This window comes from Excalfactoria chinensis, chromosome 6 (genome assembly GCF_039878825.1).
Source record: "Excalfactoria chinensis isolate bCotChi1 chromosome 6, bCotChi1.hap2, whole genome shotgun sequence".
Classification (NCBI taxonomy): domain Eukaryota; kingdom Metazoa; phylum Chordata; class Aves; order Galliformes; family Phasianidae; genus Excalfactoria; species Excalfactoria chinensis.
In genome coordinates, this window is record NC_092830.1 from 10,965,310 (window position 1) to 10,979,923 (window position 14,614).

Genomic DNA, 14,614 nt, shown 5'->3' on the forward strand with positions numbered 1-14,614 from the left:
GCCTAACACTTCTCAAGATTAAAGAATCTTATGAAGGGGTAGAACTCTTGCAGCACTGACAACTTCAAATGAAGACATAGAAATATAAAACAAATTTTTGATCTGGTGCTCTTTACCTTGCTCTATAGGACATTTACCTCAGCTTCTACTATAAAGTCACAGTAATCATGGAGCAGGTTAGTAAAAAATAAACGTTTCCTTAACTCTCTGGCAGCCAATACCCAATGCATCTGCTTGAAGTTTCTCACATTTCTCTAGTTCACAAAGCACGTAATTGAAAATTCAACAGGTAAATCAAGTATTTAGTCAACAAACTGTTGGACACTCACTTTTCAAGCTGCTCCTCTTCCCTACAGCTCAGAACATCAAGGCTATGATTCATTTATTTCCACTGAAAAACACTGAATATTCCTTTTGTAGACTCGTCCTCGTACTCGTGCATAATCAGCAGGTATTTTTGTAAGCTGAATCACAACAGGCAAGGCAATATTTTGAGAGACTGGAATCCTCATTAAACTAGGATGAGGTAATATGCAACTAGAAATAATATTAACCCAAACTTCAACCGAGTTAATTTTTTATTAGCAGCAGATGGAAGAAATAAAGATAACCAGAAATTACCTAGAGCCATTCTCCCACTCTGATGACAAATTAAAATATTCAAGTTGTGTTTTTGGAGTTCAGAATACTTCAGCATTGTCACAGCTTCTCAATTTTCAAAATCCTATGCTCCTTGCATTCAACCAGTTATCTTTTATAGCACACAGTATTCATCTGAAGAAGTACAGAGTCAACTAAAAACAAAAAGCCAATGAACCACAATGAGAATTAATGCTATCAAAAGTCATTGAAATTTGAATCAACACTTTGAGCACACAGTACTCAAACTCTATTAGATATCTGTGTATTAAATAGGGTTTGTCATCAACTATGCTTGCCCTATGAACTAGTTTTGAGGTTGCAAAGCTCCAATGAATTCCTTTCTCTACGTTCTTCACAATAGCCACTCAAATGACTTGGTATGTTTTTCCTCATCTACTTAAAGCCTTGATGACTGAAGATTGCATAGAAAGTTATCCAACTGAAAACATTCACAGCTTGAGGCAAGAATGCATATACATAACAGCTAAATGCCATTTTGTGTTTGTGGCATAAATTCTAAAGGATGCTTGCAACAGACAGCATTTTACTAGAACAAGATCACTGTGCATAAAGAAATAAGGAACCAGAGCTCACTTTTTCTCTTCCCTGTTTACTGCTGTTGAAAAGCTGAGTAGAAAAAGGATTCAGTACCTCAGCCTTTCCTCTGTTCTGTGTCACAAGGTCCCCACCTTAATTAGTAACAGACCCACATGTCATCTGGTCTTCCTTTTGGGTCCCTGCTTCTTCCCTGACAGGGACACCCACTCTGACACCTGCCAAACAACTAGCGTGAGCTGTGACACAAAGTGCTGCATGTGTCTGGGAGCTGCACTGCACGCTGTGTTTAAGTACAGGTCTTTCTCACACACTGCAAACTGGTAGAAACTCCTACAGATTCCTTTGGCCCAAACACTTTTGGTTCCCCCTTACCTTGATCTCATCTAGCATTAAGATAAAAAAAATTATACAAACTTCCCTGATAATTTATGCAAAGCTTACCTGTTTACAGAAGAAAATACATGTTCTGTATGCACCATTTAAAATTATAAGCTGTATATAAGTCTCCTTGCCCTATGCAAACTGTTTGTCTCCCTTTAAGCAGAGTGCGCCTCCATAGCACTGAGCATGATTTCAAAAGTGATAATTATTACAAAAACCAAATCCATGGGAATCTGTGGTACCAAAGCCACATACAGATCTGTATAAACAACCCGAGGCTGGAAAGTACTGGTAGGTGTTTCCTAAATGGTAGCATGTAATCCTATCCCCTAAGAGACAGAAAATCATGCAGAAATACCTCCAGATTTGACGCTTACTAAAGCGTGAACTAATCAAGGTGAATGATGTTATCCAACTTAAGATGAAGGACGCTGTGCATTTCTAAAGCAAAACATATGGCTGCTCTTATATTGTTCTAAAGACAATATCATGTGAATATATCAGCATCTTTAATGCTCATTTAGCACCACCCTCCTTTCATATTATCTCCAAACAGCAGAACTGAACAGTTTTTCCATTAACACCAATTCCCAAAACACAATATATAAAAATATATATATATATATCACAGAACCACCAACTGTTAATGCCTTCACTGCTAAGGGGCATTACAAACCAAAGTAAAACACAGGGCTGGCAAAATCACGGTACTCCACAGACAGTGGAGCAGAATCCACTTGTGCAGCATGAAATTCAAAAGCCTTTTGTCAGGCTGGAACATTGTGCACTGGCTGGCACCTGTTTGGAAAGATACTAAAATGAAACTCTTTGGTAAACACTGTCAGGATACAAAGTGACAGTCAGTTGGATGAACAGGAGAATATAGGAAAACACCCAGAAGTAACAGACTCAGGCCGGCACAGCTGGGTTTGGATTAGGCACAGAAAGAAAGTGCAGATAATATTTATACCTACATTTAATATTCAAATTAATTTGCATGGGAACACTTCGTTAAGGTGAGCTGTACATAAGTGATTTCATTTCCATTTATATTCCATCCTGTATTTGAAGTATGTTTCAAGAGGTACTGCACTATGTTTCAATACTTTAATCACTGTCCTGTCCAATTCAACAATATACACAATTTCACTACTCTTGTTAGAGGCATGGTCCAGAGAAAACAGCAGAGGAGAGGAACAGCATTTCTATTTCAGCTGCTGAACTACCCAAAAACTTTGGGTGTCACCTAAATCTTCAAACAGAATCAATCCAGGCATACTTACAAGGATCAGTAAGTAGTCCTATTGCTAATATAGGGCAAGCACTCCAGAGATTATATACAGAGGAATGTATTCTAATACAGCATGCATGAAAAGTTGATTTTGATACTCTTCCAGTACAGTTCTTTACATTTAGAAGAAATACATATAACTGTCCTTAAAGCAGTCCTTGTTGGTACCAGCAGGTTATCCAACAAGTTCTGTTTTCACTCTGCATAAATACACAATATTCAGGGGTGTTCTTGTCTTTAAATTCCACATAGATTAGCTTAACTTCAGCCCACAGAAATTTTAAAACATGTTACTACCTTAACCTGTAACCTAGTTCTTAAAGGTTTGTTTGGCCATATTCTAGTAGTATTCATTGCCTACTTACCACAGAGATACTCTCTGTGAAGGGCATGCCCCAGCTTTATTTCCTCTTCAAAACAGAGAAACCAGTCTTGGAGCTGTGTTACCAATACTTTGTTCCAATGACTCTTACCTGAGCTTAGATAAAGGAGCTTCATGGAAAAAAAATAAATAAATAACAGGAAAAGATGGTACTATACTAACCCCTTTTCACCTACAGTTTTATACTCGAGAACAGAGCTGATTTCTCCTTCTCGTGTCTCTCTAACACTTTTCCTGTTTGTTTCTTGCTCTCCTCTAGATATCTGAACTCCGGAAAAAGTAGAAAAATAGAACCAACAGAACATGGCTGTTACTCTGGAGAATGATTATCTATGCTGATTACACCATAAGAAATAACGTAGGGAAGACAAATGTTCCAGTGCCTCCACCACCCTTATTTTAAAAAAAACACCTTTCTCCTATAGCCAATCTATATCTCCCTTCTGAACTATTTCCCCTTCTCCTATCACAGAAGACACTGCTAAAGAGTCCATATCCCTTATTTGTCATCACCCCACTTTAGATACTGAAAGGCTGCTATCAGATCACCTTGGAGCTTTCTCTTCCCCAGGCTTAACAGCCCCAACTCTGTCAGCCTGTCCTTGTTGTAGAAATGTTCCATTCCTTGGATTTTTTTCTGTGGCCCTTCTCTGGATGTGCTTCAACAGGTTCGTACCTCTCCTGTACAGAGGATTCCACATCTGGATGCAGAACTCCAAGTCAGATCTCACAAGTGAAGAGCAGAGGGGCAGGACCACCTCCCTCACCCTGCTGGTTGTGCTTCTTTTGATGCAATCCTGGATGCAGTTGGCTTTCTGGGCTGTAAGAGCACATCGCTGGCTCACATTCAACTTGCTGTGCAGCAGAACTCCAAATAATTTTCCATAGGGCTGTGCACAATTTTTTTTTTTTTTTCTCCCCAGGCATGTAGTGATAGCAAAAAGTAGGCATGACCATAGTGCAAAACTGCACTTGACTTGGTTGAACCTCAAGAAGTTCACCCAGTCCCACTGCTCAAGCCAATATATGACCTGAAATAGAGTTGTTGGGTTACTCTCCTTTTAAGAGGTTTTCAGTAAAAACAAAATATCTCAGCTTGTGCTCCTCCTAAGGCCTCTTAAATCACTGGCAAGAAGAACAGGCATTTCAAAAATCACTATTATCTGCTGTGCAACACAAGTATATCTTCAGGTGAATCTTCAGGGAATTATTAAGTCTGCAGCTAGAGATAGTATATATACTCATAAGCATATCAAAGATCAACTTAGAAAAATGATATAATTCTTTTCTATCTCTTCCTTGTCCCTTTTCTGTAAACTATCTGGCTTGCAAGACTCAACAAGTAATGAAGGTAACGTAATCAGGCTTCTCATATTCTGCAGTGAGCTTTCACATTGGAATCAATGCAGAATAAAGAGTCGGTCTAGAGACAGTTCATAGCTTCTAGCAGTGAAGATTCCACATACCTGGTGGGAAAAACTTGCTGATGTTTTCCTAACACTTGGAGTATAAAGTCACATAAGAGTTGCATTTCCTTCGTTCTTACAACTAAATGAACAACAGAAAATAGATGACAAACTGAATTGCATAGCTATCACCCCTGATAGGATGATCACAGGTCGAGACAGAAGGTCAGTTTTACCCAATTGTTCCCAAGACCTTGCATCCAGTTCAATCTTTGATATTTTTAAGAAACAACAACATTCTAATGATTATTGAACTAATGATTAGTTTCAGAGCTCCAGCAATGTCTTTTGGTCAATATCTATTCTCAACTGTACAAGTGTCTTTTTGTTGTAGCTGTTTAGTTTTTGTTTTTCAGTTCTGCTAAGCATTACTGTTAAAATCTCAAAATGCAACATCTATTATTATTATTTTTATTCCAACGTTAACTGATTCACCCCAAGAGGTGCTCTTCTAGTTTAATTTCTTCCTAAAGGAATCCAATTCCGGTCATACTAACCAAAGCACAATATCTAGCATAAATTAAGTAATATGCCTGTTATTTTGTATCCAGCAATAAATGTATTTAAGGTTTACCCATACAAGGAAGCTTCACACAATTTCTACAGATGTTAATTCTGTCACATAACTCTTAGCATTCATGCAACTTAAAAAATAGTTTACAGCAGCTACAAACAATACAATAAGAAATGTCACCGATTTCTATTATTTATCAGATAAGTCTAAAGGACTTTATGAAATAATCACAGTGATTGAATAAAGTATCTATATGCATCAGCATGACAGTGACTCATCTGCTGCATTTCAAGAGCATTGCGGGGCACCGAGCTGCATTTCAAGAAGTAATACTGCCCAGGAATTCTTTGGCAGGCCACTAAGTTTAAACAACCTGTACAAAACCAATATTCTCTCTTAACACCACTGCTTTAAGGGCATTCCTCTCTGAGAAGATCTGAATGATTCTTAGGATGAAAGGTGCTGTAAGGATATATTCAGCACACTATGTGGACTCAAAATATAGATACAGTGTCTTTAAAGTCATTTGTATGCTGACCTCAGGGCATATTGAGATCAATTACTTCTATTTCAAGACTAATTTGCAAAGAAAAAAGCTGCACAATACACAGAATGAGCAAATTATCTATAATGAATATCAGGTCCAAGTCTACAAGTAAAAATCCCCCTTGTTTAACAATCGTGTAGGTCCATAACTACCACAGCACATGTGAAGGCAACATAGAGGAAATGCCAAAATTCCATCATGCCCCAAACAGCATACAGTCCTATCAAAACACAGAAAGACAAAACCTTCACTGTATAGAGATCATTTGTACTACTACGTGGTCCTCTGCTTAGCATTCAAAGTCACATTTGTCAAGACAAACGCTACATGGTCCAGCACATCTCAGTCTTACGCATTTGAATAGTGGCAGTTTCAGCACAGCTTCAGCAAGCAGTGGTGTCAGTCACTGACAGGCATCCACTACGAACCAGTTCTCAACCAGTATAATAATTCATAATGACGTGAACTGGTTGGTAAGGACTGCAATGCAGAAAAGTCTTCTAAGCTTCAGCACTAGTACTTCAACAGGAAGCAGATATTGTTAAGCAGCCCTATGTCAGGCTTAGTATAGGCAGATTTACTTCAAGCTGATAATAATTGATTACAAGTATAGGAGTCTGCTTAAGATTATTCAAGTGCATGAAGACTTTATTAACAGAGGCATGTGGAAACGTGATGTAAATTATTGGATACATAGGATACTTCTATTGCAAAAACCAAAATGATCTCAATTTGGTCTCAGAAACTTTAAACATACCCAGGGAGAAAGCCTTACACCTTCACACGTCACTGTCTTACCTGATGCCTGCAGTCACAGAATCATAGGCATTGGAAGGGACCTCTTAGAGTTCATAGAGCCCAAACCCCTTGCCAAATCAGGCTTCGTACAGCAGGCCGCACAGGCACACCTCCAGAGGAGACACCACAATCTCTCTGGTTAGCCCGTTCCAGTGCTCCATCACCCTCCATCTTTCACTTACTGGCACAGAACTTCCTGTGCTCCAGTTAACAGCCATTTCCCCATCTCCTGTTCCCACAGACCACTAAAAAGAGACTGGCCACGTCCCTTTGTCTCCTACAATTAAGATATTTATAAACATTAATCAGATGCCCTCTCAGTCATGTTTTGTCAAGGCTGAACAGACGCACTCACAAGGGAGGTGAACTTCTACCTTCACTTCTACCTTCAGCCAGACTCTTTCCAGGAGACCCCTGTCTGTTTTGTACTGGGAAACCCAGATCTGGATGCAGTACTCCAGGTGAGGCCCCCAGGGCAGAGAAGAGGGGAAGGATCACCTCTCAACTGGCTGGCCCTGCTCCTTTTAATGTACTGTACTGCAGGATTCCATTGGCAGTCTTGGCCACAATGACATACTGCTGGCTCATGGCCAGCCTTTCATCCACCAGGACCCCTAGGTCCTTCTGCACACAGCTCCTCTCCAGCAGGTCATGCAGCAACCTGTACCAATACTTGAAACTGTTTCTTCCCAGGTGCAAGACTCCACACTTGCTTCTGTTAAACCTCATCTGGTTTCTCGCTGCCCAGCCCTCCAGCCTGTCCAGATCTTCCTGAACAGCATCACAGCCATCAGGTGTGTCAGCCACTCCTCCCAGCTTTGTATCATTGGTATTCTTGTGAGAGCGGACACTAACTCCTCATCAAGGTCATCAATGAAGATATTGAACAAGAACAGATCCATCTCTGACCCCCGGGGGAACACTGCTAGTTACAGGCCTCCAACTGGACTCCGCGCCACTGATCACAGAATGGCCCAGGTTGGGAGGGACCTCAGGGGTCATGAAGCCCCAACCCTCCTGCCTTGCAGGGACACCCAACTTCCACATATACTAGATCAGGTTGCCCAGGGCCCCATCCAACCTGGCCTTCAACTCCTCCAGGGACAGGGCACCCACAGACTCCCTGGGGAGCCTGTTCCAGTACCTCACCACTCTCCTAGTAAATAACTTCCCCCAAATATCCAACCTAAATCTTCCCTCTTTCAACTTAAAAACATTTTCCCTTGTCCTAATATTATCTGCCCTTTCAAAGAGCTTACTCCCCTTCTGATTATTGGTACCCTTCAGGTACTGAAAGGCTGCAATGAGGTCACCCCACAGCCTTCTTTTCTTCAAGCTGAACAAGACCAGCTCCCTCAGCCTATTTTCATAGGGGAGGTGCTCCAGCCCCCTGATCATCTTCATGGCCCATCTTCGATCACCACTCTCTGAGCTCAGCCAGTTATCAGCCCACTTCACTGTCCACTCATCTATCCCACACTTTCACAGCTTTGTTATCAAGATGACATGGGAGACAGTGCCAAAAGCCTTGCTGAGGTCAACATAGACAATACCCACTGCTCTCTCCCATCTACCAAGCCAGAGACACCATCATAGAAATCTATGAGATTGGTTGAGCTCAATTTCCCCATGGTGAATCCATGCTGACTATTCCTGATAATCTTCTCTTCCAATCACTTGGAGACGCATCCTGAACAAGCTGTTCTGTCACATTCCCAGGAACAGAGGTACAACCGATTGACCTCTGGTTCCCCAGATCCTCCTTCTTGCCCTTCCTGTACTGACACTGGCCATTCTTCAGTCTTCAGGCTTTTCTTCTGTTCTCCAAGACCTGTCAAAGATGACAGAGAGCACCTTCAGCAAACATCTGTCAGCTCCCTCAGCACACATGGACATACCTGCACCCATGACAGCCCTCTCCTCCCTCAGCACCCAAGGGGAACTCCAGATATCAGAGCTCCCCAAAGTCAACATTACGGACTGCATCTTCCACTCCCCCCCCTCCTCTAGGATGTCCACCCAGGTGCCCACATGAGCCCAGAGAGCCTGCATCTCCTTGGTCTGGTTTGCTGCCTCAGATTAGCTGCTGTGACTGATGCTCACCATGGTAATTATAAGAGGCAGCAGCACCCCAGAGTTCTCAGAGGAGAGGACCCTCCCTGCTCCCTGACAAGTGCCAGGGCATCCATCTAACAAGCATTCCCTGTTCGTAAGTTCTGCTCACAGTGCTCCTGTGTTGCCACACTCCCAAAGGGGAGCTGCTTTTATACAGAAAGGAGGTTGGCTGCCATCACTCCCAGCTCCACTCACACCACAGCAGCACAAGCACAGCTCCTGCCTGATCAGAGGGGGAAAGACAGGCAGGGCGGGGGGGAAAATGTGTCTGGGGGCTGCCACACTGACCAAATGCCACAGTTCTGGGGGTAGGTTCTGTTTACCTCTCTGCCATGATCCCTTGTTGCAGTCTATCCATGTGGGTATGTAAGGTCCTCACTAATACAGCCATTACCTCTCTGTTACTTTTGGGGCTACCCTCAAAGTTTCACAGTTCATGTGTAGATTGTCAGGAATATAATTGTAGCACTGAGAAAAAATTTAGAGACCTCTTTGATTTGCAGATTTAGGTAGCCATGATTAAGAATATCATTCATTTACTGTATTTCCATTAACATCATAGGACCTGAAATTCTGAATATCTCCTATCTTATCCTTCTACAGATATTTCATCTCACGTACTGTAAAGGAGGCATCAGTTTTATTGTGGCTTTATAAAAGAAAAAAATTATCTGAGAAAAAATAATTAAATCTGACTATACACAATAGCCACTCATTTTCCATACAGTGTCTTTGTGTGTATACAACAAATGAATATTAGGTCATTTATATTCTATACACAGAGCTACGCAGAAATTCACATAACAGGGTCCATACAGCAGCAGCTTGATACTTCCAGCAGCGTAGCTTTTTTAGCACTGCGGATAAACTGAGCACCTCTCAGCAGAGACCTTCTCAGTTTTTAAATGTTACAGAGAACTAAAAACACCTCCCAAAAGCAGGACCAGGTACCAGATACCCATATCTCCTATATCACTTTCCTGTCCAGTAAGCAAGCAACACTCAATGAGCAAGTTTCATTTTATTTTGACTATCCTACCTTGAGGATGACTAATTCTGGTTGTTATATAAATTAATCACTGGTTTATATATATTTTTTTTAATGAAAGAACAAATGTATGTCACAAAGATATTGGATAGAAAATTAAAAATGAACTAAAAAACACATCCTCGTATCTTCAAACAACTTGCAATTCATTTGCCATAGGATTTCATGCTCAGTATAATTTACAGAAGTTGAAAAAGACTTAGGACATATGCAAAGGCTGATAAACACAGGGAACTATTTACAGTTGAGCCAGGCACTGAACTGCAGCTTTCTGAAGGGTGGAAGGATACCTCATGAAATATACACTGCAAGTTTGTCTTGTTTGATGTTTCCTAAGCACTTGCTACAGGCAGCTGTTAGACATAGGATAGCGGACTAGCTGAACTTTGGAACTTCATACAAACTCATACTTTTACATATTAACCTTACATACCTCTAGTACTTGATTTCAGCATTTCAGGTGTTCCACAGAGGAGAAAAGATATCCACACCTGCAAGACAGGAGAAGTTCAAACATAATCCATACAGACAGGTAACACTGTTAGTTTTAATTAAAATTAGGAGTTCAGATTCATCGGCACTCAGTCTGTCTCCAGTGCGCTAAGCTGAGGTAATAACACTGATATTAATTATAACCACAGCTGAAAGGATGACAAGACAGAGTTTGGAGGTAAAAAGCCATTACCTTCAGTCTGTACTCTAAGGAATAAGGATGTTCCCTCACATTCTAATAATATTTTGACCAATTTATATCATCTTCATGTAGCAGTTTACTAGAATAACAATTTCTTCTCAGAATTCTGATTGCAACATAAACATGAGGCAAAACAGATACGTACTCATTTAGGAAACATTTGTAGCCAAGCAGCTCCCACAGTCACAGTCACAAATCACCTTACAACACAGAGAGGGACCACCCTAACCTATTCATGTCATCGAAGCACAAGAGCAGGGCCAGACAGAAGCAACACATCTTTAAAAAAAGCTATGAAAAAGAAAGGCACAAGGAGATGGAAACACTTACATAAACAATAGCTGCTATTCATCTCCTTCCAGTATTTACATACTGCAATAAACTCCAAACAATCACTATTTGCTTTTTTTATTATTATTATTTTGGAGCCTTTTGTGTTGTTTTTGTTCAAGACACGTGGTCAGTTGCTTTGTTTCCCCCCATTAAACCACAACCTACAGACTCTAGAAACACTGTATTCTAACAGTCACAGGACTTCAGCTTGGGCCCTTAAACCAGACTAAAAAAAGCAAGTTCGTATATGTTGTCCTGCAAATTATAGGTGGGTAGATGTCCAGGAGAAAGTTACCAGGGTTACAGGGATAAGGAGAAGAAATAAGTCAAGAAGTGCTTGTAGACTGAGAATGGGAGTTCTATAATACAGAACACTGCACTGTCTTTAAAAATCAATACATTCAAACATTTGTTACTTTCTACAGTGCAATTGTATTAAGGATTACGCCTTTTTAACCAGATTTTATTATATGGAGTCAAGAAGCATTTGCTGCTCTATACAAACAAGTAGTTCAAAACAGCTATACTCATAACCAAACCACAACACCACACACCAACTCAAACATACACCCACACAATATACACCTTCTATTGCCCCCTCAAACAAAACCACACTAACACCAGCACAACAGAACACCACATGAAACAAACCTACCTGGAGACTCTGCAGCTCCTGACCCAGGGAGGGGACTTCACTCCACAGTGCCGCACCACACCAGATGAAACATGCTCCACTCCTGCAGGCATCACCTCTCCCAACTCCATTCCTCCTGCACACCCTCAGCCTGAACAAGAAAACCCACATACCATCACCCTCAAACAAAATTAATGGGCCTCTGACACCAAGGGACAGCATGCACCAGCCAAGAACACAACACAATTCACCTCCCTCCACAGAGGCTCTGCAGTCACACCAGATGCCTGCTCTGTTCTTGAAACTGCTGGAAGAGCTCCTCAGATCGCTTCTGAAGGGCCACCAGTGTGCACAGGCTGACCTTCTCACCCTTTCTGAACACAGCAGGGACTTGGGCTGTCCTTTGGTCCTCAGACACCCTTCCTGTAGAAAAGAACAGAAAGAACAGGATAGGGAGCTCTTCAGTTCTCACTTCTGCCAGTTCCTTCAGCACACACAGGCATGTCCAATTAGGGTCTGGGAATATGCAGGCCTCCTTTTTGCCTAAATCACCTTTGACCAGCTCCACCACGCTTGAGACAAACTCCTCCTTCCTCAAAGCCTCTCTCGTCTCACGCCCCCAAGGAGCAGTCACAGCAGCCACCGGAGGGCGTTGGGCACCTCCGCCTGCTTACATCCCGTTTCACCAGCTGGTCCCCATCGCAGCAGGCCCACGCATTCCCTCATCTCTACTTTGCCTTTGGCAAACTTGACAACTTCTGTTAAGTTTCCATTAACTTCTGTAACCAAAACCCCCGGTGATGTTACGCACCATTACTGCCTCTTGAGCCTCACCCGCCGGCTCTCCTAGGTCTTCCTTCATCCGGAGTCACGGCAAGGGGAGTTCTGGTTCTCTCCACGGTCCCTTACCCTGAAAACAACACAGCCATCCCAAACGCGTTCCGGTCGGGCAAGCTGTCCCGACGCGTCTCCGGGATGGGAACGACATCGCGCTCCTGAACTTACAAATAAGGGGCGGCGAGTGGAATAGGTGGTCCCACCCTGCTCGCTCCCACCGCTGGAAGCGGAAGGGGCCGAAGAACCCGAAAAACCCTTCCCCAGTGGTTCGGCCGCGGCCCCCAGCTTATCTAGCTGCTCTCAGATGCTCACCGCTCCCACCGTCTCGCCGGTTCGGGCTGACGACGGGCTCCGCTGCAGCCTTCGCTCAGCCTGAAGCAGAACAAAGCTTGCTTCAGCAGCCCCTTGCATTGCTTCCTATTCCCAACAGCACCGAGAACGGAGGAATACGGCCCCACTCCGTTCGCTTCTACCGGAGAGATCGGGAGGACCTGACGGCGCCGCTAAAAAGCCCTGAGGGGCTGAGAGCGCCCCGGGGCTGCGCTGGGACTCGGGGAACAGAGCGGCAGCACCCTCCGAAAACGCGACGGCAGCGGGACGGCGATGTTACCCCGCCTCCGAGAAGCCGGGGGAGCCCGGCGAGAGCCCCGCGTCGGCCCCGAACGGAGCGCGGCGGGAGCCCGGCGTCCTCCCGCTGCGGGCGGACGGCACCGAACGGCTCCCGGGAGCTCGCCGCCTCCACGGTCCCAGCACTACCTGATCGGCTCACCGGTCCGGGCTGATCTGCATCGGGAGACGTCTCACTGCAACCTGAAACAAAACAGCACAACACGCAGAGAACGTGACATAGAATCCCAAGGTCTTGTATTAAAAGCAGCCCCCCGCGGTACTTACCAGCCCCAGCTGCACTACGACCGGACAAAGCAGCAGAACCCACTCCAGCTCCCTCGACTGATGAATCCCAGAAGCTCCTCTCGTGGCTCCTGACGGCTTCTGGAGGAGCTCAAGAGGCGTAGGGGGCGGAACATCCCCGGGCTGCCGACGAGCAGCAGCTGCGCCCGGGCGGCCGCGGCCCCGCGGCACCTGACAGTCGTGGCCTCGTTAGCGCCGGCCGGGGGCCCTGACAGCTGAATCATCCTTCCAAAGAGCGACCCCAGCCTTAACGGTTTCCAGCGGCCCCTGCTGTGTGCTGTTTCTGCTTCCACTTCCCTCTCCCTTTGTCCAAAAACAAAACAAAACAAAAAACAAACAAACCAAAACCAAACAAACAACAACAACAATAACAAAAGTTTGTTACACATGTACAATAATTGTGCCTGATGGAGAAAACATGACTGAAGGCAGCAGTGAAAACATGGGAGCAATGATGTGACTGATTCCCCAGTGGGTTAATGATGCACTCGAGAAAATTGCTGACGTGAAATCTGAAGCATAGCTATACAAATGGTTCTGTATGGTGTTGCTTGGGATTGCGCTTACATGTCACTTAAGGTAGAAATGCTTTTGGTGAGATTTCAGTTATCTCCAGATATGGACACGGGTACTCTGTAAAGACTTCAGTGATGAAAATTCCCTTTACATAGCAGTTTTGTTCTTAATTTTCAATCCTGACAGTTGTACTACACTCATTTACATTTCTTATGATGGTAGAACTGTGAATGTTTGTATCACATGCTGTTATGGATATATCGGTCACAGCCATCAGCGGCATCAGACAGAAAAAGAAGGGAGGTCTGAAAATGCAGAGTGAGGTGAGAGGTCCTTCTGAGGGTGTGCAATAAGTTGCAGCGTTCTCCGGGAGAAGAAGCGGTTTGGTGATGGCTCCTCTCACAGCCAAGCAAAATCCTTACATTTACTTAAACGCTGTAAGGGAAGTGTTCTGGGAGACAAGGAGAGTCATAGCGCACAGCTTATAACTATTAGTGTGAGCTGTTGCTACTTTCTGTTTCTTTCAGTGAGCACTTCGCCGGACTCTCTGAAAATGCCTGACGTCTCTTATCTGATCACCTGATGAGTTCAAGATAGGAGGAACTGAGCTTTGAGTTACTATCAGCTTTATGCAAAGGATGAGCTGAAGAATCTCTCTGACTCTGCAGGTGGAATGAGAACGCCTTGCAGGATATGTGGCTGTTAAATACTCTTAAGAGCTATAGCCCAAAACCTCCTTTAAACTTGGCCCAGGTGGCCAAGAAGGCCAATGGAATCCTGGCTTGGATCAGGAACGGTGTGGTGAGCAGGACTAGGAAAGTAATCCCACCCTTGCACTCAGAATTGGTGAGACCTCACCTAGAGTAATGTGTTCGGTTTTGACACCTCAAAGGACGGGCATTTTAAACCTAAATTTGATCGTGCTAGCGGTCATTCTGTGTTTCAT

The 14,614-nt window shown here is 43.6% G+C and overlaps 1 protein-coding gene across 10 annotated transcripts; it reads right to left on the reverse strand.

Moving 5' to 3' along the window:
- Positions 1–1,021: 1,021 nt before the first annotated feature.
- On the reverse strand, positions 1,022–13,205 carry LOC140254450 (uncharacterized). 10 transcript variants are annotated; one of them, XR_011904215.1, is made up of 8 exons: positions 13,135–13,204; positions 12,997–13,050; positions 12,215–12,313; positions 11,655–11,826; positions 11,425–11,554; positions 10,176–10,233; positions 9,018–9,162; positions 1,022–8,410 (listed from the first exon to the last, which is right to left on the reverse strand). XR_011904215.1 is itself a non-coding variant. In XM_072340941.1 (7 exons), exons 4-7 carry the CDS (start codon positions 12,263–12,265, stop codon positions 8,253–8,255), a joined length of 669 nt encoding a protein of 222 aa, XP_072197042.1. In that variant the 5' UTR covers positions 12,266–12,313; positions 12,553–12,612; positions 13,010–13,050; positions 13,135–13,205; the 3' UTR covers positions 1,022–8,252. The 10 variants fall into 10 exon arrangements, 6 of the variants coding, with proteins under 6 accessions (XP_072197042.1, XP_072197040.1, XP_072197043.1 ...); XR_011904214.1 differs by having other exon boundaries at positions 1,022–4,285; positions 11,425–11,826; XR_011904213.1 differs by having other exon boundaries at positions 11,425–11,826.
- Positions 13,206–14,614: the final 1,409 nt, after the last annotated feature.

Coding starts and splice junctions, on each gene's coding strand:
- LOC140254450 (XM_072340942.1), bottom strand. CDS start 12,265: ATGAAGGAAGACCTAGGAGAGCCGGCGGGTGAGGCTCAAGAGGCAGTA. Junction 11,827..12,214: donor AGGCTCAAGAGGCAGTAATG/GTGCGTAACATC, acceptor TCTTTTCTACAG/GAAGGGTGTCTGAGGACCAA. Junction 10,234..11,424: donor AGGAGCTGCAGAGTCTCCAG/GTAGGTTTGTTT, acceptor CCTGTCTTGCAG/GTGTGGATATCTTTTCTCCT.